This window comes from Branchiostoma belcheri, unplaced genomic scaffold (assembly GCF_001625305.1).
Source record: "Branchiostoma belcheri isolate BF01 breed outbred unplaced genomic scaffold, Haploidv18h27 scaffold5, whole genome shotgun sequence".
NCBI classification, from domain to species: domain Eukaryota; kingdom Metazoa; phylum Chordata; class Leptocardii; order Amphioxiformes; family Branchiostomatidae; genus Branchiostoma; species Branchiostoma belcheri.
In genome coordinates this window covers 2,962,230-2,975,277 of record NW_017804131.1, presented here as the reverse complement: position 1 = coordinate 2,975,277, position 13,048 = coordinate 2,962,230, and the positions used below count along the sequence as shown (strand labels likewise).

Sequence of the window (13,048 nt, the reverse complement as noted above, 5' to 3'; positions counted from 1 at the left end):
GTCCATGCTCGCTGGCCGGTCGTTTTTGTTGTCTAACGCAGGGGTGTTTATTTAGCGAACTGTGGGACAGTAAATAACGGGAACGTCCATGTCTATTGTGTTCCGTAACAAACAGTGCGTAACAATGTTAATTTTATAGTTATGGTGATAATTATCATCATATTATAACTGCATGGTTGCTTTGGGTGTTGTAATCGTGGCACTGAGTTATGATAGATAGGGCGAAACAGCTGCACTAACGACATACGTCATGTTTTCCAGAGAAGCGCCAACTTTTAACTCCCTCAGGCACTAGCTCGACCTTTCTGATCCAGAATATGTCACGCAGCAGACAGCTAACAGATTCGGATGTTCTCTGGCTAATACTGATTAATCGTGGACACTTCTCTGGTGCAGGCGTCGGGACGTCGGTTCTCTTTAGGGAGGCCACCTACCGTTAATTAGCTGGACTGCAGGGACCTGGACTGCTCACCTTCTGCCGTTACTGTCATAACTTGTACATTAAAAGGACAAATCAACATATTTTAACTAGCAATGTTGGCAAACCTGTTCTGTATGTATGTAACGTTATCTTGGAATGTTAAAGATAAAGAAAGATTATACTACAATGTGGAATGTTTCACAGATAACGTTAAGTCTCAACAGTGAATTACCGGGAGCCTGTTTTACCCGAAATCATCCATTAATCATTTCAATCGCATATCCCTCTCACAGGACGTCATCTAGCCTCTTACCCACGCTCTCAAAACGTCAGAGCGTATTACCCAGGGACTGGGCTGAAATCGCCGGTTTGAATCCTGGCGAAAACCGCGTATTAACACCACAGCCCCGGGTGAGTTGTGCGCCATCTGCCGCCCTGAGGGACGACATAATGGCGAGCTGGGCTCTAGCTGTAGTATGTGTTCCAGGCTGTTCTTTTACTCCCATGAGATTGTTTTCAACGGGCTCAGCTGCACAAGGTTTAAAACTGAATATTTATACATATACGAGGGGTGTTCAAAAAGTTCTCGGCCTCACCTAGAAAATAAAGGTCAAACTCCTATTCTTTGGTATAGCTGTATACTATGACGTCTTACATCACTGCACACAAAAATTCAAATTTTTGTATTCATTAATGAGCACGTGACGCCCCGTGAAAATGGGGTGGGTGAGGGCAAATCACAAAATGGCCGCAAAAGAAGCGTGTGCTGTGATCAAGTGTATCGATAAAAAAGAAAGTCTCCTAAGGACATCCATGAAGACATGGTCAAGACACTTGGTGATGACTCCCCTTCTTATTTAAATATAAAGAACGGGGTTACTAGCTACAATCGCGGCAAGGAGAGCACAAAAGATGAACATAGGTCAGGATGCCACAAATCAGCACCACGGACAATCCAGTTGAGGCCATCCATCACCACACGGTAGTGAATGACAGATGTGAGACTGTCCAACATGTAGCAGGTTCTTTGGCCTGTGTTATGACTCAGTTCACAATATTTTGTCGAACATCCTGGGGGTGAACAAACTGTCTGCATGGTGGGTGCCTCGAATGTTTTTTTGAACATCAGAACTTAAACAGGCTTGACATTTCAAGGAACGAATTTAGTCCAATTCATGCAGTTTCCTCAAAACATTTGTCACTCAAGATGAGCTGGGTTCACCACTTTCACCCCGAATCAAAACAACAGAGCAAATAATGGATGAAGAATTTTTCCCGCCCCCGAAAGAAGTTTTAGCGAGTTTCGTCCGTTGACAGGGTTTTTGCCTCTGTTTTCTGGGACAGTAAGGAAGTAATCATGATTGACTACATGCGAAGGGGTTAAAGCGTCAATGGGGAGTACTATAAAACAGAATTACGACATTTGAGGGCAGCGATCAAAGAGAAAAGGAGAGGAAAGCTCCGAGCTGGCGTGATGAAAATGCACCTGTCCACACAACACACATGGGTCAGCGACAGCAGCAAACGAATTTGGGTTTGCAGTCTAACCCCACCCTTCCAATTCACCTGACCTAGCACCCTCGGACTTCTACCTGTTTCCTAAACTCAAGTTCCACTTACGTGGTCAACGTTTTGATGGTAATGATGACGTCATCTATGCGGTATAGGCCTATCTGGGGGGTCCAGATGCAACCTTCTTCCACAAGGGGAAAATAAAGCTGGAACATCACTGGACCAAGTGCATTGCAGTTAGGGAGGACTATATTTTATAATAGTTTAAGAAAATTTTTACTGCCCTGACGTTTTCTAGGTGAGGCCGAGAACTTTTTGAACACCCCTCGTAACAACAATAGAAAGCGGTCTATGGGATAAAGCAAGCACAAAGGCTTTGGGAGAGTTTTTTCTTTCTTAAAACCGTCATGCAAAATCAGTGCAGACAAAACGGGCAAGCTAGTTAAAAACTCTCTGTATGTAGCAGTATACATTGTAGGTTCATTTTCTGTTATAAACGTATGAGAATGCTAATTACGATAAAATATAAAAGGAAGACATTTCATGTCTTACCTTTAAGAATGGCCCCATGTCTGGTCTTCTTCTTGCCTTGTTTATACCGTATACAAGCTGCCTGTGTTACTTTCCCACGTTTCTTATCCTTATATATTGGTATCTACATCTATATCACCCTCCTGCCATGTAAATTAGTACATGCTAATGTGTTGCACACCGTTATCAACCCCAAATTTGATTATTTCGCAAAAGTCGGTGAAACTGGGGCCATATAGGCGGCGGGAAACGGGTTAATGAAATCACACGAGCTATATGGTGGTCTTAATGTTTGTTTGCCATATGAATCTAGCTACAATAGGCTTTGGAAAGTGGAAGCCTATATGACAGAGAACTACGAACAAAGGACAACTTCACGCAGTTAAGCTTCTAGGTTTAAGAATAGTGTTTTACCCTGTATTGTCGAGTTGTTGAACCATTCATGATGAATTTTAATGTCTCATGCTCCAATTCAGCCATGTAAGGCTGCAATGGTATGGTGTTGCAAATAGACCAGTCTATACTATATATAAGTCTATTCGAGAGCAACCAAAGCGACAAAAGATCTCAAAACGTTTTGGAATGTATATGTTCTGTTAATGCTAGAGATGTGTATTGAGAGACACTGCAGTGTAATTGACGGAGGACATATAAAGGTTTTTAAACTACATTTTACGAGGATTTTTATTGAAGTAGATGATGATAAAAAGAAATGATGGACTTTAAAAGTCTCAATTTGCAAGAATCACCTAGATATCTTTCCTTGTCTGTCCCTAGCTAATTTTGCTTGAATAAACCATTACAAACACGGTTTCGCCATTAGAAATCACTGCCAAACTTTGCGGAAGTCATAAAAAAACATAATGCCCACATGATCCGATTACAGTCCTTTCGAAATCCCTCCTGGGCCAAATTGACGATCACCGATTCAATTCTCAAAGGCAGACATTTAATTTTCTTCTGTATCCACATTCACCATTTTACTGTGAAGACAGGCGACGCCCAGTCTGAGGCCCAAGGTATCGTCTAATGCGCTGTAATCAGTGGAAGAAGTACAGAGTTCACGACATTTCCCTTTCTTCAGGTCTCGCTGATGATAAATCATTGAAATGCATGTCATTTGCTTGGCTTTTTCTCTGGTACAAGAGGTCAAGGACAATATAGATTTATGGTTTGCTGAATGGAAATGCTGTTATTAAGTCAAATATGAATTGTGTGTATTTTAAACATCATTAAATTCTACCAAAATGTCATAACATTTTCTCTCTTTCTGCATCACTCCTGCCAGCACTAGTTCCTTCGGTAATGAATTTTACATGGTCCGTTGGTGTTGGTGAGTAATAAGAAACGATAAAGGCTCTTGGAACCTTTTATGTCCTTTCGTATACTGTATCTACCTGTTCTGAAAGCAGATTGACCCACTTTTACCGACGATGTTTTTATTACACTGATACGTCATGTGTTTTACAGACCATTACACCAACAGCAATCGATACAAGACCATTGTAGATAGTCTTAGTTTTTGACCACATGGACAAAGTACTAGTATATTTGGTCTTTTGCAAAATCCCCCTTTTTCGTAAATTACGTACATACATTTATACAATGATTAGGGGAATTCAAAACTGGGTCAAGGGAGAAAGGTATACTACTGCAACTTCATTTTTGCCTTCTCTTCTTAAATCTGGGCCCTTCCCTTTTATTTCATTATTTCAGATTATAATGACTCTCAGAATAACAATAAATATGTCATAAGCTGCTTTTATGTTTTAGCTCCTCTTGAATCTGTACGGAGAGAGTTTTATTTTATAACATGCCAGTGGTGATTACAGATGAAATTCTCCACAATATTTGAACCCGTTTAACCATGGCCGCTGAATGATCCATCACCAATCAGAACTAACAGTACCTCTCTTTATTGTCGGACTGCGGGCACCATCAGCTATATTGGCAGTTTCACGTCTTTTGTTACAGACGTAATCGCATTTCTCTCAATCTTATTCTAATCAAGATAAATATATGTCAATTTCATTGTGGTTAATCTACGCCCAAGGAATTTTTACATGTAGTTAGGAGAAGGTCGGCACAGCTAACTTTCATACAGACGCTTCTGATTCAACTATTAGGAATATAATATTTTTAAAGAAATATAGCGTTATCCAGACTTTCATGTAGACTAGCTCAATTTTTACCTCGGCACATTATTATATATTTCTATATTGAAAATGGCTCGACGATTGTACTATTCAATGGTCCTCTTCGGTACACACGGCATAATACTACAATTGAATTGACTTGAAAGTGATGCCACACGTCACAGCTGTATATAATGTTTTGTTATTGTAATATTTTATTCTAATCGACATTTTAATACTATGTAATATTTTATGCTATTCGTCATATTGAGTTGTGTCCTATGTAAGTGATGAAACGTACTTTCATGTACTATGTAAGTAGAACGTATTTCAGCCTGACGGGCTGCAATGTTTTACCTAATAAACCAGTCATTCATTCATTCATTCATTCATTCATATAATATATATATAACTATAGTGCCGATATTTGGTTGCTCTGTAATATACAACCTAAACCCTACACTATGCTAGATCATGCATGATTTTGGTTATATTCGTTTCGCGTACTAGTAATTGTTTTGAAACGTGCATGTGATGAGTTATGCATTTTTCTTACTTAAACCACGACTACAAATCAGCCATCTAAAATCACCCCTTCCCCTCCCCAATGTCATCTCCGTCGGTCGTCCTTGACAAATTCAGACGTTTATTTCCCCCAGAGACGCTTGTGTTCCGCCATTTGCAATTTCGTGATAAACTACTCTGCATTAGCGTCGCGTCATCAATTTCCTCTGAAAATACAAACTCCGGTTCGAGACAATTAACCGTGACCGCCCATCCACGCCCGCTGCACCTGGGCCTGTCTGCGCATGCGTACACCCCCACATGTTCAATGACACCACGACTTTACCCTCAAACAAAGAAAAATCCTCTTTCCTCTTTAACTTTAAAGGTTTGTGTTGAATTTATAAAGCTATCACGCTTGGACATCGCAGTTACAGCGATTCCATTTTCCACTTGGTTGGTTAGACACGCTTCAACATATTACGGCTATAATGCCTCTCCTCAGAAAGCCATTATATTACAGCGTACCCTATCTTCCACACGCTCTACCTCACAACGTAGAATAACGCGAAGGAGACTTCAAATCATATCAGGCTATGTTTGTAAATACGTGAGATCAGTAGGAATATGGTAGACGTACCTGCTGACAGAGATAGGGGTACGGGCGCCCCATCCGCGGGGGCAGGCAGCCCTGTGCTCCCATAGAAGCCTCGCCTCCTCGCCTTACTCCACTAGCGGGTCGATACACTCATCAGCACCAAGGCTAGTGAAGATGGAGCCGGATAGCATTAACATGTAGGATCGATCTCTGCCGTAAATAACGTCCCCGCGCCAGGCAGTCAGAAGAATAAGACGTGCAGGAGAATATGATCGTTCCCTCCGGCAGCCGTACCTACCTCTGTCTGAGTGACTCTCGATCGAAAACGTATATATTTATGAGGCAAGGACGCGGCTTCATCAAATTACACTCTGGGTAGGGAAGTCACATGTGTGATGGTGGAAAATGAGGTATGAAAATGTATGGAGAGACGAGAGTGGAACGCGGTCGGGTCAGGAGCTAATTTTCTTGGAGGTGAACCCCGCTGAGAGGGAGCGATCATGCGCTTATTACTGACGGCTGCTGCCCGGTGTGTGGCGTACAATCCCGACTGAAATCTGCAGTACACAATTGTATAATGACACATGTGCACAACACGTGCACTTTTCTGCGTCCGTATAAACGACAGGCTGTATCGCTAACAGTACAGCTGGGTCCTGTTGTAGTGGGACTAGTTTGGCATCTGTCCTTGGTGCTGATATTGACATCAAAACATGTTTAATCTGATGTACTAGTGTTTTCACTTTATAACGTTATTTTTTCTCGTCAGAAAATTTACCTACATGGTCCTAACGAGAGGACACTGTGATTATGATTTATGACTTGATTATTCAATTAGATAATTCCATGACATTAGATAATTACATCCATAATACCGTAAACGAGCTTACCGTATAAGCTAACCACTATTGTCACCGATTCATGCAATGCAGAATATGATCCAGACTGCGAACTAGTCGACTATACAATTGGGTCCATGGCCACTGCACACTTATTTAATCGTTTTGACTTTCTAGCTGTAATTTCATTGACATGGACTTGCGCACAGCACTAGCCCATATACATGACTCTATAATGCAATCAAATTATCAATTAAACTGTAATTAATGACAACCCGGCATAGTATTATATTCTACGAGCTTCTGATGGATTGCTATGTACGTAGACGTTTTTTCCAAGCTTAAGAGATTCACTCGTTACCATATCATGTGGCTCATTTTATGGCACACGACAGCTGAGAAATGATATCTCAAATGCATATATTATATTTGTATATGTTTAGTTGTTACTCTTATATTTGATACACATCTAACACTGGCTTTCTAATCACGTCACTGTGTATCCGATATTAGTTTTACAGTGGTCTTTCAGAAGATGAATGAAAAGAAGGTGATTTCCAAGTGTAATCTCATCAGATAATCGATTATAATTTCATAACTTTGTCATATGATGAGCACAACGCCGAATGGTAATACATCCATTCTCGTTACGTAACGCGTTACGTGTCTGAAATGCCTTGGAGCAGGGCCTGTTTTGGAATAAGGTAATGAATTCCGAATCCACATAGATCGCTCCATCTTTTAATTGTTTAAACGTTGCTATTGAATAGTTGTAGAAGTTGTACTCAGGTATATTACCATACACCATTTGGTCACGAACATGCGGTATTGATTGATTCTACACTTAGGATAAATTCCGCTTGGGGCGCTGTTTCAAGCACTCTGCACAAGGAAAATATTCAAAATGGCCGCCTCCATGAAGCTTTTGATCGTTCACGGTATGAAATGCAACATTCTGAATCTGACGTTAAACCATATGACATATTTCTCCTCAAATGATATTACTGTTGACCTGTTGTTTCATAAATTTATAGAGCGTGTGCTTCCCTCAGCATGTTTGGCAGGAGAGCGACCAGTTTTATCACGATGTGGGGAGGGGGGCGTTTAAACTTGTCAGGTGCCTGAGATTTGACAACATGAAAAAGCTATAACACAGCAAATGTAACATAATGTCACGATATGACGGCTGGTGATGCTGGTATCGAGTCATAAATCTGGCTTCTTGCAATGCTATTTTGCTCAAATGTCAATCCTGAAAAAGATGCAATAATCTCCAGCTAACGTTATCAATTACATGTTCAGTTACATCATTTTTGTACAAATTTTTGTGTTCAACCAAGGAGGTTAAATATAGTATTTAGTGTTAAGCTCCTTGGTTCAAATTGATGACAGACATGACATATAGTATTGCTCTCTATGCTATGATGAATCTTTATCTCTACAAATACATTATACATCTGATAATGTATACCTTGTAGCAGGTGCCTTCATTCAATATACAGGTGACTCACAGCATTATGTCTTAAAAGCAATAGAATTGACCAAAAATCATCTATCCAACCCCCATGTTTTTGTCACCATCAGGCTCCCAGAAGCACACTGTCGATGTTTGTGTACCTGAAGATGAAGAAAACCAAGTTGTCCGTGTAGAACATCTGGCTCTGGCTGCATGGAGGGTGACAGGGGTACCTGTACAGAACCAGAGACTTATTTATAAAGGTCTGGTGACTTTGGTTTTAGATGTGATGTAACTTTTTTTTACTGTAATGCTTTGAATAGTTAGAGAGAATGGATTATGGAAAGAGCTCAGATGAAGTATTCCCTGCGATTGCAATGATCAGTTACATAAAAACACAATACTCCATAGTCACTTAAGAATTCTTTACATGTGCTGTTACCTAACAGATGTATGTTTTCTCATGTTCTAGGTAAGTCCTTAAAGGATCCTCAGAAGACACTTGAGGAGATGGGTCTCAAGGATGGTGTCAAGGTCATGATGATTGGGAAAAAGGTCAGTGGAAAATAGAATGCCAATCACTTCAAGTGGTTGGAAATATATAACCTTATACATGCACATGTATGTGTAATCCAAGCAAATGTAGGATTCAGACAATTATTGTCTTTCCTTCCAACATAATTGTTTTTTTCGTAAATCCTTTAACACTGTGTGCCATGACTATCACCATGTAGGTGATATAGTCGCAATATATACTGTAGTCTGTATTATCAATGGAATGTTAAAAGATCTCCCTCCTCCTTTGTAACACTGTCCAGCACAACCCTGAGGAAGAAGCAGAGTTGAAGAGTCTTGAGGAAGTGGACAAGGCTCAAGAAGCTGTGGAGAAGAAACTTACAGGGATGTCTGAGGAACTGGAAGGAATGGAGAAGGTATGGTTAAGAGCTTTTTCTTTTCTTTTCTCGTGTGAAGATATACAATAAAGAATGATCATTCAGTCATAGGACCATCCAGAAAGTGCAAAAATGACAAATTAAATGTACAAATGTATGTTTCAAGTCCAATATCCATCTTTCCATGTAGGGATTCCTGGAGGAACCTTTAATAACTGAGGCATTACCCAAGCTGGAGAAGAGAATAGGACTGTCAACAGAAGAACTGATGAAGATGTTGGAAAGACTCGACTCAACAGTAAGAACCCTGCATTATTTCTGTTCTTCTCCGTTCAGCTTGACATCGGGTTATTTTGCATATCTAGAAGGTACACAAATGTGACACATGTATCATTTGTGTGAGCTGAAGTTATTTGTAAAGTGAAACAATCAAAAAAGAACTGTTTTTACTCGGAACACCTGAACTGTATGCGCTCTATCAGTACATGATGATAAAATGAAAGCACCAGAGCTCTGGTCTGCTATACATTACTGATTTATCCATTCTGCTTGAGCAATGGCTGTTAGACTTTGCCCATGTTACCCTAATTGCCCTGTCTTCTGACCCTTGTTGTTTGCTGATACCATAGGTAGATAAGACATGTTTTCTGGGTGAACACTTTGCTTGCTGAATGGTATCACACACCAGATTGTAACCATAGTTACTCAGGAGTACAGACATGAGTGACTCATACACATGGGTGATACATTAAAGTTTATATAACATAAATGGTACAAAGGTGGTGCATTATATATGTTGACCACCAAATGCTGGCAAAACTATAGGCAGCTGCCCAAAACATATCAGATTTTAATTGAGCTGGAAGGGTGTACGTGGGGAGGCCTGGAGCTTAAATACATGTATTCTCAATAATTATTACTTCTTAGGTACTCCCTATAATTACAAAGCATTAAAGGTGAAAAATTGTAGACACCATTTTGTTGCACATAATGTATATAATTTGAACTTAAAGTAGTGATGATCTTGCTTCTTTCAGATCATTCATGAAAGTCACAGTGATGCAAAAAAGAAGAGGAAAAGTGTGGTACAGAGCATTCAGGTGAATAAACATTGACCTTTGTAGTACTTTGGAGAAGTAGACTGGTATCTAAACCTATCTTAGCAGTCAAGTCCTCTTTCAAAACAATTATCAAGTGCCTAAAGTCATAAAAGACATGATAAATCTCTCTGTATTACAGGTTCTTCTGGACAGATGTGACAGCTTATTGACCAGAACAAGACAAGTCAAGACAAAGAGCACCCTATAATAGATTTGCATGGCCATTATTTAAAACTGTTGGTTTCAATCTCGTAGTAGTGCTTGTTTCCAATGTTCCAGAATTCAAAAAGTATGAGAATGATCATGATGCATGTCATCTACCTTAGTTAGATTTATACATACACATATAGTTGTAAAGCATATGTATAAATCAGCTGCATATATCTAACTAAGAATATCACTATCTTATACTCCTGTGGGAGTTCCTGACAAAGGATTTAACTAAATATTAAAGAAGACATGTTTGGAACATATCAGGAGAGGATGATAGACAATACTGATATTTTTAAGTTTTCACAGTCACAGTCAGGTGGTCACCTTGGACAGGTTGCTTAATGCTTACATCAATGGGGACAGAGAAATAGAAAAAGTGGTCACCATGGCCAGGTGGCCAGCTTGAAGAGATGGTCACCATGGCAGGTTTAACTGTAGTTGTTTTCCCCACATTTACACCCTTATCTTCAACAGTCCAAGTCTTTCTTAAACTCCAGTAGCTGTACAGGCAGTAGTGTAGTGTTAGTGATGTACTGTAGTTTGTCCCACCCCTGTAGAGTGGTGGTGAGGAAGGCTGCACTGATGCCCTGGATGAAGTTGTGGTACTTGTTGATGTCTGCGTCCGGGTTGGCCTTGCAAAATTGGTACTTGGCACACACTGTGGAAGAGATCATATATACATGTTTTTTTTTAGAAATGTCTGTTTTAACTGGCACAGTTAGTCCTATATTTATTTTGCCTTTCCTCAGAAGTTCTGTTCACAGAGTCTTCTGAAAAAGCTTTAATATCATATATTTCAAGAAAATCTATAATATAGATACATTCAGTACAACCAATGAAGGATAGACATCCAGGTAGTATGATTCATAACAAAACAGTTACTAAAGCAACTGGATAGATTTTGAAAACTCTATCCAGTTAAATTGCTTGAATAACTGTTTTCTTGTGTAGACCCATACATGTACTATGTACCCTTTACTGGTCATTCTTAGAAGTTACATAGGTTGGAGGAGGGTTCTTTGCACACATATTTGTCAAGAAAAAAAATGCTGATACCATACCTGAGTACAACCAGGCATCCAGAACTTCACAGTGACCATGGCCCTGAGGAAGTTCAAAGGGCAATGAAAATTAAAATAAATTCAACCAATTCTAAACATTCTGACTTGCACCATCCCTTTATATTCTAGTGGTTGTGTGCCATGTGTCATAAAGTACAATCTCTACCACAAAAGTCAAGGTGAACATGTATATCATGTTTATGCTAACCTTGACGTTCATCACGATTTTGGGACATTGCCACATGTCGTAGAAGTGGTCGTATCCCTCGCGAGGAAAGATGCACGCTGGATGTTCTGTCGAGAACTCTGTGCCGAGTATGAAGGCAGGCATGGTGTATGTCATGGGAGTTTTGAAGTGATAGCTGAATGGTTCCAAAAATAGGGCCGCCTGTTGTAGAAGAGTTGTAACAACAGATTATAAAAAGATCTTGAGTGTACTGTAACAGGTATTCCAAGTACAATGTACAACAAATACAGACTCTACTCTCCAAGCAGAGATTGATAGGGGAAGATTGTTAGCTTTTTATATATGGCCCTTTTTGTCGCTAACCCCACCAATGGACCCTATCTGGCCAATGGATACTGCCTGGCCAATTTGATACTGTCTTTTTGCCACCCTGGGATCTGCTTGGAGATTAACAGACTTGAACATTAGCTACATAGTATAAAGGTGATACTCAATTCTGCAACCAGGCAAAGGTACACATCCACAGTAGCTTTACTACTTTGATGTCTTACCTTTGAAAATGTCTGATTCTCCATGGCCATGTCCACAATAGGGTCACACCCTGCAGAGTGACAGCTCACCGCTAGGTGGCGGAAGTCGGGCACCAGCCCGGTTTGGTTAAGCTGCTGAGCTATCCTTGCCTCCAGGTGTTGTGCTAACTGTATGTGAACGAAGGTTGACTCCTCTTTAATAAACCCTGGCTTGGTTTTAAAATCTGTACATGCTTTTTCAACGGGTATGTAAGTCATTACTTTTCAAGAAGGGGACAGAAGAGCCCATAGAAGTGAAATGTTAGCCTCGGAAGGCCCACGAACTACTTTCTAGCGGACCAACTCTCCTGGCATGTTATCTCTCTATTTGGCCGATTTCTACTCTTTCCAGCTGCCTCCCGAAGCTCGGTAGAGGCTAATGAAATGTTGAAGAATGTACATTTCAAACCTACCCACTGTAGTTCCTCCAAGTATTTCTTGGACTGGTGACTCTGAACACCTTCTTGCGTGTGAGTCCTAACCCTCACCTCTGGTGGTGGAGTTGGGAAGGTGTAGGGTAAGTAGTCCACTCCGATGACCACAAACCCGTGACTGGCCACACGTTTTAACACGTCACTGTAACTTTCCGCAGGAATCCAACCCAGCAAACCACCCGCGAAAAACACGACAGCATAGGTGTCGATCTTCTTAGGGTAGTAGACTGAAAAGGAAGACATTGCCACACCTTAAATTTGTCGTCACGAATTGTTTGTCATAAATATTAGGCTGAATCTAAATACACGTGTAATGTGTAAATGGCAAGGAGCAGACTACCTTTGGTGAGCAGTGGGGCATCGTGCTGGCTGAGAGTTAAATTAACCACTTCCAGAGTTCCATTGTCGTATGGGTTTCCATTGTCCACGTAGATACCTTGGGCTGAACAAAAAGAAAGCAGGTAAGGGTATGTTACAAAATGTCTCAAATTTTGTTTCTATTTCCAATTAGACCTTTTTTCTCATCTTTAGACTTACAATGGTAGCCATGTTTTCGATGACATCAAACAACGATTTAAGGTAACCCCCCCCCCCC

The 13,048-nt window shown here is 40.4% G+C and overlaps 2 protein-coding genes and 1 pseudogene across 2 annotated transcripts in view; 1 reads left to right on the top strand and 2 right to left on the bottom strand.

The window, feature by feature from the left end:
• The window catches only part of LOC109479813, a 16,891-nt pseudogene extending 10,874 nt beyond the window's left edge, over positions 1 to 6,017 (bottom strand).
• A 1,408-nt stretch (positions 6,018 to 7,425) lies between these two features.
• Positions 7,426 to 10,641, top strand: LOC109479804 (BAG family molecular chaperone regulator 1-like). The gene is made up of 7 exons (XM_019781821.1): positions 7,426 to 7,478; positions 8,125 to 8,259; positions 8,469 to 8,551; positions 8,815 to 8,928; positions 9,080 to 9,187; positions 9,927 to 9,989; positions 10,129 to 10,641. Exons 1-7 carry the CDS (start codon positions 7,445 to 7,447, stop codon positions 10,195 to 10,197), a joined length of 606 nt encoding a protein of 201 aa, XP_019637380.1. The 5' UTR covers positions 7,426 to 7,444; the 3' UTR covers positions 10,198 to 10,641.
• LOC109479795 (chlorophyllase-1-like) overlaps positions 10,642 to 13,048 on the bottom strand; it is a 3,014-nt gene continuing 607 nt past the window's right edge. The window contains exons 2-7 of the mRNA XM_019781812.1: positions 12,794 to 12,895; positions 12,433 to 12,680; positions 12,002 to 12,148; positions 11,472 to 11,651; positions 11,264 to 11,306; positions 10,642 to 10,860 (exon numbers count right to left, since the gene is read on the bottom strand). Of these exons, the coding sequence (XP_019637371.1) occupies positions 10,670 to 10,860; positions 11,264 to 11,306; positions 11,472 to 11,651; positions 12,002 to 12,148; positions 12,433 to 12,680; positions 12,794 to 12,895 (911 nt within the window). The 3' untranslated portion in view covers positions 10,642 to 10,669. The remainder of the gene's footprint in view (positions 10,861 to 11,263; positions 11,307 to 11,471; positions 11,652 to 12,001; positions 12,149 to 12,432; positions 12,681 to 12,793; positions 12,896 to 13,048) is intronic.

What these genes read in the sequence shown, in the direction of transcription:
- LOC109479804 (XM_019781821.1), top strand. Translation starts at nt 7,445, where the DNA reads ATGGCCGCCTCCATGAAGCTTTTGATCGTTCACG. An exon ending in CCAGAGACTTATTTATAAAG is followed by an intron (nt 8,260 to 8,468) that starts GTCTGGTGACTT and finishes CTCATGTTCTAG; the next exon opens with GTAAGTCCTTAAAGGATCCT. An exon ending in AACTGGAAGGAATGGAGAAG is followed by an intron (nt 8,929 to 9,079) that starts GTATGGTTAAGA and finishes CTTTCCATGTAG; the next exon opens with GGATTCCTGGAGGAACCTTT.